The 11,238-nt window shown below is 34.9% G+C and overlaps 1 protein-coding gene across 1 annotated transcript; it reads left to right on the plus strand.

Annotated features, from left to right (window-relative positions):
• The first annotated feature begins 3,049 nt into the window (after positions 1-3,049).
• LOC149229643 (putative UPF0481 protein At3g02645) lies at positions 3,050-4,669 on the plus strand. Its single transcript, XM_089381085.1, has one exon. It carries the CDS (start codon positions 3,050-3,052, stop codon positions 4,667-4,669), a length of 1,620 nt encoding a protein of 539 aa, XP_089237211.1.
• The last annotated feature ends 6,569 nt before the right edge of the window (positions 4,670-11,238 follow it).

The raw sequence follows: 11,238 nt of genomic DNA on the forward strand, positions 1-11,238 counted from the left end.
CAATATGACAACAAGTATACTTTTGACCAGTTTTAAACAAATTACATTTAACCAAAACTAATTACATCATAGTAATACACAATAAATTAATAGCTAAATCTATGCGGCCTTGTATTCTTGTATTATATGGTGTTAAAGCGATGATATAAATATTACATTTGTGTAGCATTATGGTATTACAATGAATTTTATTTTATGACATAACAAAAGTTTTATACAATTTACAAAATAAATAAAGTTTTTTTTTCAATAAATTTATATTAAAATAATATTTTAGCACCACTCGCTTATAAAATGTGTGTCAAAGTTGTGATATTAATGCCACTTATATCTTCAGTAGTGTTAAGTGGTATTAACACAACACTTTCCAATAACATCATTTTTTACATTTAACCTTTTTTTTTATTACATAAAACTGCAACAAATATAAATTGTTCATGAAACTGCAACAAATATAAATTGTTTATTGTTTTGCTTACTGTTATCTATGAAGTAATTTTGTAAGATTTCCATTATTATTTGTTCTGTGGTCTATTTTATCTCACAAACAATATCAAGAATCACGCAAAATAACACTAAAGCCATTGTAATAGTTCGTTGCCCATCTTTCACAAACAAAACAAGAATTATAATAAGAAATATATCATTGGTGAGTCACAAACATGGTTTCTTTCACAAACAAAACAAGAATTATAATAATAAATATATCATTGATGAGTCACAAACATGGTTTCTCAAAATGACAATGCTATGGAAATGTTTACTTATTCTAAATGTGACGGCTTTTCAAATATAACGTCAATGGCCTTGATACACATCTCTTAAGGCCTTTCCGTGACTAGCACACCAGTGTCAAAAAAAACCCTGGAGTATGCATTCACGTTATGAAAAATTAAACGGGGTGAAATGTTCGCATGTAAAATTGTGAAAATTTTGATTATTATTTTGAAATTCTATATTTAAAATTAAACAGGGTATAAGATTTAGAATTTTTTTTATTACAAATTTTTTGTGCATGTAAAATTTTAATAAAAATGAATATTTGCTTATCATTGTTATGGTGCATATAATCAAATCTATTTAGTTCTTTGTATTTTATAAATAAAAATGTATGATTATTTATATTATTAAAAAATAATAATAATGTTGTTGATTTCAAATTTTAAAATTTAATTATGAATTTATTTTTTACTTTATTCTTGGAGAGATGATTTTTCCAAAACTTCTCATTTTTTTCATTGTACCTTTACCCCTTTTGCACCATTACTAATAACAAATAACAACTTTTAATTTCAACCAAAATGTAGAGAACACAACATCAAATTCCAGGCGAACCTGAAAATATCGAAACACAGTTATTCGTTTTTAAAGGTTGGTGAAACGCCCGTCGCTTCCGGAAGAATGGTTGAACGAAAAACGAGAAGTGTGAGAGAATATTTAATAAATAAATTCAATGATTAAAGGAGAGCCATTATTACCTTCCCTAAGCATAGAAAGTGTTTTCAGAAAGAGTCTCTGCTTTCTTTCTCTTTTACAAAATACACTAGTTTGACTATGCTACGTTTTTTAAATTTTATGAGATTTTAATTAAAAAATATATATATACTTGTAATTTTTTATTATTCAAATGAAGTATGGACTGATTAAAAGTTTAAAAGTTTAAATTTCTTATTTCGAGAAATACAAAATTTACACAAAAATGTTATTGAAAAAATTAAAAAGATGTAATAATCAAATAACATAAAAATTTAAATAAATTATTTCATTTGATTTTTTTTAAGAGTTATTTTCATTTTTAAATAATACACAGTAATAATTATTTAATATTAATTTTTTTATTATTTAAAAATAAATTATAATATTTTTTTAATATTTTCCATATTTTAATTTAAAATTTATATTTTATATAGAAATAAATTAAAATAAAGGAACAAAAATTATGAGGTAGCTATAAATATTTTAATATATTTTTTTGGCTTTACTTTATTTTGATATTGAGTTTGGTCTCAGTGGAGGTTAACCAACATCATCATCATCATCATTAAAGTGAAAAAGTGAAAATGAAGAAGATAGGGGAGAAATTTTATAAAATTGTTTCCAATATTTTGGAATGGTATAATTATTTTTTAAAGATTATTCTATTTTATTACACTGTAAGATTGAGAAATATATATATATATATATATATATATGAAAAATTAAACATAATTTATATATTTTTAATTATTTATTATATCAAATATTATATTATATATTTATTTTATTAAAAAAGGCAAATATTTATTTTTTATTATTAAATTTAATTAATTGATTTTTTTTGTTATTATTAAAATCCTATATTTTATTATATTTTAATAATCAATTAATCACAATAAATTTAAAAAATTTACATTATTATATGTTTTTAAATATTAAATAATTAATTGCGAATAAGAAATATTTTTAATTAGTTAAAAATAATATTAAATATTTTTCAAAAATAAAAATAAAAAATATTTTTATAATAAATTATACAATTTTTTTTTTATAATAATAAATATTATTTTAAACATTATAACATTACTTTAAATAATAAAAATATAATATTAGTATTACACATTTTAATATTATATACAAAACTTGGTTAATATTTAAATAAGTTTTATGGTTAAATATGTGGGGATGTTAAAAGTTTAAATTCAAGAACAAATAGAATAGGTTTACTTTTACAAAAAATCATCGTGCAGAGGGTCCTACGAATAATTCCCACCCTAGCAAAGCAAAGCAAATTATTTAAAAGCCTTTTTTTTTCTAAATTAATAATAATAAAGCTGAACTGTGGTGCTAAGAAGACCTGAGGTAATATAATATAAGTAAGGCTCACTTGTCCAAGGACTTGGATTATATTCATTGCCCATATTCTGCATTGAAGCGCTTGTCATACTGTCCCTTGGTATACAGTCTGAAAACAGGTTGCTAGATGATGCAGACATTTAAAGAAGTAGAGGTGGACACTGTTATGGCGTAACCTGTTGCGTTTCGTAGTGAGTGGGTTGTTCAAATTAAAGCGATGCTCCATGAGGACGATGATGAGAATTGTGAAGCACATGGTAATGGGATTGGCCGAGCAAAGGCGGATGCGATCCTGCGAGTGCCCACGCCTCTGCTGAAGACGAAACCAGAGGCTTATATTCCGCAGTTTCTGTCGATTGGGCCTTACCACCATTCCAGTCTGGAGAAAGATATTGAATCTTCACATGCTGAACGTAAGATCTCAACGGCGGAGATGTACAAAGCCAAGTCCGCGGCCAGGCTGTCGCAGGAACTGCGCCAAGGTGCAGGTAAGGGTTTCAATTCTATAGTTGACATGATGGAAGAGGAAGAGATGCGGGCAGAGATAGAGCGTTTCTATCACTTGCCACCCAGTGAGAGTAGAGACGCGGAGAATTCCCAGAACTTCGCTCTGATGATGGCGATAGATTCATCCTTTCTCTTACATTTCTTAATCTTCCTCTCGACTAAGACTTGTGATGAGAAAAAGAAAAGCCTCCCCTCTACACCTCCTGAAGAAAATGAAATGATCGAACCAGCTTGCAGTCTCATGAGGCTCAGAGCAGACAATGGCATGATGATCGAATCAGCTTCCAGTCTCATGAGGCTCAGTGCAGACAATGGCATGATGATCGAATTAGGTCCGCTTCATGAGTGTATAAAGTGTGATATTCTGAAGCTGGAGAATCAAATTCCGTTGGCCGTCCTCAAAGGAGTTTTCGAGAACATCGGTGGAAGTGATTTCGATCAACTGTTGCAGAAGACGACGATGGAACTGTGTCCTTTCTCGGCACACGTTTGTAATGATGGTGACAAAGCAGATAATGATGAAAAGCATTTACTGGGTTACATGCACGCATCCATTGCGCCAATTCTACAAATGCCAAGTGAGGATGAGAAGCAGAAGCCGCGAACTGCATTGCAAAGTTTACAGTTCATTCTGGATTTCCCTATTATAGCGCTCGCTTATTTTCTCCCCGATGCAACCTTTGAACGCAGGTATGAAATCGCACTGAACGCGGAGAAGTTGGCGAAGGGTAGGATTCAATTCAAACCCTTTCGCAAGTGGCCTGACAAGATTCGTTTCGACGAATACTCAGGTACGCTGTACCTTCCAGAGATAAATATATGGGAAACCCACATGGAAGTGTTGTTGAGGAACATGGTTGCCATGGAATTCAACGATCCCAGTCGTGGAAATGCCGTGATGCGTTACGTGAGTTTGATGAACTGCCTCATCCAGACTCCTCAAGATGTTCGCGTCCTCCGGGATTGTGGTGTCATTCGTACCAACACAGATGTTGACGTCATAATGAACCGCCGCGCTGTTCGTACCAACATGTTAACAGACAAACGCATAGCCAAGATGTGGAACGACTTGGGTCAGCCCTTCTTTACTGGTCACTTGGGACCTAATTCCGCCGACCTCGGTAGAGGACTGTTTGCTGTGCTCAAAAAAAACGATAGAAAAACCAAAATCAAAAGGATGATTTGTGGACTTTTCGACTACTTATCGAGCTGGAAATTTCTACTTCCTACGGCTGGGTTCTTGATTTTCGCCATGACGGTCATACAGACCTACTGTGACTTGTACCAAGTACACCATACTTCACACCATACCCCTCCTCCTCCTCCTTAGTTTGTGGTCAGCCATTTCGGCTTTTAAATTGACCACTCTAGATTGGCCACTCTGTGTATCTTTTCTAGTATCCACCCTTAATATATATATTTCATGTATGTTTTGTAATGAAGGTTGAGCATCTTCATTTCCTTTACCTGTGTTGTAACACAGGTATATAGCTATTTCCATTATTACAGGGAAGCTTTTAATTTGTCATAGATTTCTGTCTCACATATTATTATGTGATGCGAAGGTTTATATACTTATTTTCATTATTGTATATTTTGTTTTAAATTTCTCGGTGCACAGCTTCATCCTTTATTTTATTATTCATGCTTTTTAATTCGCCTACAAGCGTCGACACCTATATTGGAATCGCTCTTAATTTTGCTTATAAATCCCAAAAAAATATTGACCTTAGTGTTATAGAAATTGCAGAAAAAGGTACAACTAGGAAATTACCAGTTTGGATTTTTCATGGCCTGAAATTATAATAATTCAAACAGAACTATAGTTTTTAGTCATATATGTTAAATATTTTGAAGGTTGATGTAGTTTATACAATTTTAATGGACAAAATAATATTTTCATGGTCAATTTTATTTAAAATTGGGTACATATTTTTAAAAAGGGTTAGTTTAATTTGTAAAAATTAAATGCCTCAAAGATTTTTCAGTGTGCTGAATCATTTATGCATTCAAAAGTATATTTTCAACAGCAAAAAAATCACCATCTCATAAGAAATTGTATTGTTTGATTCCTATCAAGACAATCATTTCATCTATTTGTTTTTTTTGTAAGCTTGGCAAGACTACATCTTCATCATGTCCAATATGTCACACAGATCAAAGAATTGAACTGCCTTCATATCAAAGAGTGCCTTAACAGAGACCCCGTAAACCATTTTATCTATTTGTTAACCTACACCATTGAAATTATTTACTTAACTAAAAATACAATTTAAACAGTAAAACATATAATCTCATACATAATTATATCATCTATTTTTATAATAGAAAATAATCAAAATATAAATCACTTAACCTAAAACATTACAAAAATCATAAACCAAAATTAATTAAAATAGGTATATATCTTATTTTACCAAACTAAATAATTTCGCTGACACAGACCTTACCATATCTCAGCACACCCTTATTATATTTATATTTTCTTCAGTATCCACGTCATTGTTGCAACTTGCAGTGTATCATTTAAAAGGCGAACAAAGTCCGTTGCAGGTGGTGACCGTTTGTGAACACAACGAAGCGACAGCCACTGACAGCCAAAAAGTCGCCTCAGATAATTTTATCTCTCTAGATATTTCACTTTTACTAATTCTCTCTCTGTACGGATATGATATGAGCTGGCTAAATAATAATAATAGATTTATTATTGCAACCGGAAGAAGCACCGTCATCGCTGACGGGTTCCGATAAACACACATTTTAACTTCTATTGATGATGGAGTTGAGTGACCGTTGGTGTCAACTCCAAATAAGGATCAACCTTCGCTGGGAAATGTGGTAGATCTGATAAATAAGGGTGCCATCATCTTACCTCCCACAATAGATGGAGAACCTTTGGCTAAATGGCCTCTTGGCCCTCGCTTCCGGTGCTTCACGACTACACAAATCAATGGATGGCCTTTTAGCCTCTACAACCCAAATTTATGTATGGAACGACCCTTTATTCATACGTTGTGTCTATTTGGCCCGCACAATAGAGAAACATGCTTTAGTGGGTTAATGCACGTTAATAAAGCATGATGGCCCCACCCTCCAATGACCAGAGTGGTCAAAATCTCAGTAAATGGCGACCTTATGCAACATGATCCACTCCTTAGCGATGGGCTCGTGGCCTTCCAAGCATGTATGGAAAACGCTCCCTAATACTAGTGCAATATATATATGGCTCTGCATCCCTCAACATATTAGATCTTAGACCCAACCCTTACGCAATTCGTCAACATGATAATTCGCAGATGCAATCTTTTTGCAGTGATAACGAACATGCCAAACTTCTTTGCGATTAACCTTGCCACCTTATGTCGATGCTTTTAACCAATGACCCAATAATAATAATGTATTTGTTTCTTAAATAAAAAGAAAGGAGTTAATATCTGCAAAAGATCTAGATAAGGTCTTCTCATCCTTTACAACTTACATGGACAAATCTCATAACCCTTCGATGAAATCAAAAGGATGGGAGAAATCGAACCAGCTAAGGTGGTATCTGGTACCACTCAAGTTGGGTTTCCAACTAGGGTGAGATAGGATCCCATCGAAGCTAGCCTGAGGATCTCACCTAAAACCCTCACTTGTAGAAAACTCGTCTAGCTTCCAAATCAAATGCCAAGAGAGAAAATCAAATTACATACCTTCCCGTCAACCTTCCTCCTTCCTTGTTATAGATTTCGATTGGGTTGTTTCCAAATTTCTACAACTGACCATAATACCATCGACTAATACCACCAACAAATACCATCAAAAAATACATTACGAAAATACCACTTCTTACTTAATTATTTATTAAAATCCATTATTTTTCCCTTTTTGATTATAAATCAAGGGTCCCCTTTTTCCAAAACTCTCCCTGTCACTAGCCTAAGGGAACAAAGGGCTAGTAAGGGTGACATATTCCAATAATCAGTTGGTTGGGGATATTATATTCCTCACCACCCAAAATTGCTTTCCCTCAAGTAATTTAAGTGTTGGATGCTACAATATATGCTCTCCCTTCTACTTCAAAGTGGGTTGTCAGTAAGGCTGCAGACAGATATATACTATATCTCCCACTTTGAAACTCCTCTCCACTCTTTTAAGCTGCTCAAATGCCTCTTGTGCTTCCTTTGACCATACAAAGGCTCCCTTCTTAGTGGGGTCGGTAAGCGGGACTGTCAGCTCTGAATGCCCTTTGACAAACCTTCTATAATGTGTGTAGATACCCAAGGAGCCCCACAACTTTGTTACATTCCTAGGAGTGGGCCAATTAGGGATGGCCTCAATCTTCTCCTAATGCACTTTGACCCCCTAGCCTTCGATCATGTGCCCTAGATACAACATCTATGTCAAGAAATGCTCACATTTGGAGCTCTTAGCATAGAAATACTACTCTAAATGTCATAGGTACATCCAACTATAGATCATGTTGAGTGCTTGGACCCCTTCCTCTAGCTCAAATCCCCTATCCGGTGGCATATCTCTGAAAACCTTTTGGTGTGTCTGTAATAATGCCATGTTGTCAATATGTTGTTATGTTGTCTTCCCCTACATAACTCAATATTCTATTGTCCATGGGATATCCCCATGTCAATGATCTACCTCCACCTTGTTGGATGTCACAATCTTGGGCAAGTACTAATGGATCCCTCTTTGCATCACCTTCTTACCATATGGCCCTGTAAATCCATATTCAATCTCCTGATAGTTAGTTATATGTGTCCCAATTGAATATAGCCATTGGACCCCTAATACCACATGGGAATCTAGGCAATCTACTACAAAGAAGTTATCGGTAACTATGTAATTTCCCATTGTTAGACTCATGTTGGGAACTATTTTGGTGCACGACATGTGGTTTTGTTCCTTCTTTCCAAGAATCAATGCTGTAAATCCTCCATCAGTTGTCAACCCCCTTCTAGCTTCAAACTCTGCATCAAGGAAATCATTGGAGGCCCCACCATCAATTAACAAATTCACCTATTTCCCATGTATGATACCCTTGATCCAAAGAGTGTGATACCTCATAACTCGTGTAAGTGAGGAAATAACTCCTTCATGGGTCTCCTTTGGTAACTGCTCTACCCCCATTCCTTCTGATTCTTCCTAATCCTCCTCTGGTACTTATCCCTCATCCTCGCTATTAGAAAATACTTCAATATAATGGGATTTCCCTTTGAGACATCAATGCCTTGGCACCTAAGGTTCCTGAGAGGAGAAGCATAGTCTCCTCCTTCTGATGTCTCGCCTGGTCTCATCATCCATCTAGTTCTTCCCTAACCATTCCTTTTGCGACTATCTAATATCTTCATTCTTATGAGAAAAGGTTGTTTTGGGAGTGGACCTGGTCTTTCGTACTGCATCCTACATATCCTTTGCCTTGCTAATTTCACCTTGTAAGTTTTTGGGCTTATAAACTCTTACCCATCCATGCAAGGGTTCTGACAGACCTTCTATGAATAACATAATTTTCTGGCCCATTAAAATATCAATGACCATTACAACCAATCTCTAAAAATTAGTGATATAGGCTTTGACACTTCCTATCTGTCGAAGCTGAGTTGAATCCCTAAAGTCCAACTCAAGGTCAAAGTGGGTTGTCAGTAAGGCTGCAGACAGATATATACTATATCTCCCACTTTGAAACTCCTCTCCACTCTTTTAAGCTGCTCAAATGCCTCTTGTGCTTCCTTTGACCATACAAAGGCTCCCTTCTTAGTGGGGTCGGTAAGCGGGACTGTCAGCTCTGAATGCCCTTTGACAAACCTTCTATAATGTGTGTAGATACCCAAGGAGCCCCACAACTTTGTTACATTCCTAGGAGTGGGCCAATTAGGGATGGCCTCAATCTTCTCCTAATGCACTTTGACCCCCTAGCCTTCGATCATGTGCCCTAGATACAACATCTATGTCAAGAAATGCTCACATTTGGAGCTTTTAGCATAGAAATACTACTCTAAATGTCATAGGTACATCCAACTATAGATCATGATGAGTGCTTGGACCCCTTCCTCTAGCTCAAATCCCCTATTTGGTGGCATATCTCTTAAAACCTTTTGGTGTGTCTGTAATAATTCCATGTTTTCAATATGTTGTTATGTTGTCTTCCCCTACATAACTCAATATTCTATTGTCCACGGGATATCCCCATGTCGATGATCTACCTCCACCCTGTTGGATGTCACAATCTTGGGCAAGTACTAATGGATCCCTCTTTGCATCACCTTCTTACCACATGGCCCTGTAAATCCATATTCAATCTCCTGATAGTTAGTTATATGTGTCCCAATTGAATATAGCCATTGGACCCCTAATACCACATGGGAATCTAGGCAATCTACTACAAAGAAGTTATCGGTAACTATGTAATTTCCCATTGTTAGACTCATGTTGGGAACTATTTTGGTGCATGACATGTGGTTTTGTTCCTTCTTTCCAAGAATCAAGACTGTAAATCCTCCATCAGTTGTCAACCCTCTTCTAGCTTCAAACTCTGCATCAATGAAATCATTGGAGGCCCCACCATCAATTAAAAAATTCACCTATTTCCCATGTATGATACCCTTGATCCAAAGAGTGTGATACCTCATAACTCCTGTAAGTGAGGAAATAACTCCTTCATGGGTCTCCTTTGGTAACTGCTCTACCCCCATTCCTTCTGATTCTCCCTAATCCTCCTCTGGTACTTCTCCCTCATCCTCGCTATTAGAAAATACTCAATATAGTGGGATTTCCCTTTGAGACATCGATGCCTTGGCACCCAAGGTTTCTGAGAGGAGAAGCATAGTCTCCTCCTTCTGATGTCTCGCCTGGTCTCATCATCCATCTAGTTCTTCCCTAACCATTCCTTTTGCGACTATCTAATATCTTCATCCTTTTGAGAAAAGGTTGTTTTGGGAGTGGACCTGGTCTTTGGTACTGCATCCTACATATCCTTTGCCCTGCTAATTTCACCTTGTAAGTTTTTGGGCTTATAAACTCTTACCCATCCATGCAAGGGTTCTGACAGACCTTCTATGAATAACATAATTTTCTGGCCCATTAATAATTGTGCTGAGAATGGCTTAAAACTTCATCCACTATATTATTATTATTTTGATATTGCTTTCTCCATCATATTATTATCTTTTCTTATTGCTTTATTTCTTAACCTGATGCCATGCAGGTTCGAAATACCACCATAGTATTATCTTTTGTTATTGCTTTATTTCTTAACCTAATGTCAGTGCACATTCTAAATACTTCTTGCATATAGTTGCTTATGTTGTTGGCAAGTTGAGAATTCACAAACCTTGAACTGATGTGTTTTAGATGTTAGTGGGAAAAATGGGGCATAATCACTCAACTACAACCAACAACTTAGGCTTTAGAGGAATTAATGACACAAACTAGAATAATTTTTCTTTTGTCTATTTTATCTCACCAAAAATATCAAGAATCACGCAAAATAACACAAAAGCCATTGTAATAGTTTGTCGCCCATCTTTCACAAACAAAACAAGAATTATAATAAGAAATATATCGTTGGTGAGTCACAGACATGGTTTCTTTCACAAACAAAACAAGAATTATAATAATAAATATATCATTGATGAGTCACACACACGGTTTCTCAAAACGACAATGCTATGGAAATGTTTACTTATTGTAAATGTCTTTCGTAAATGTGATGGTGGCTTTTCAAATACAACGTCAATGGCCTCAATACACATCTCTTAATGCCCTTCCGTGACTAGCACACCAGTGTCAAAGAAACCCTGGAGTATGCATTCACACTATGTAAAATTAAACGGGGTGAAATGTTCGCATGTAAAATTGTGAAAATTTTGATTATTATTTTGAAATTCTATATTTAAAATTAAACCA

The sequence above is a fragment of the Pinus tabuliformis genome, chromosome J, assembly GCF_031772625.1.
Source record: "Pinus tabuliformis cultivar Carrire ecotype Pingquan chromosome J, CPIR1, whole genome shotgun sequence".
Classification (NCBI taxonomy): Eukaryota; Viridiplantae; Streptophyta; class Pinopsida; order Pinales; family Pinaceae; genus Pinus; species Pinus tabuliformis.

Bases quoted from the DNA above. Each gene is read 5' to 3' on its own strand.
- LOC149229643 (XM_089381085.1), top strand. From the start codon at position 3,050: ATGCTCCATGAGGACGATGATGAGAATTGTGAAGCACATGGTAATGGG.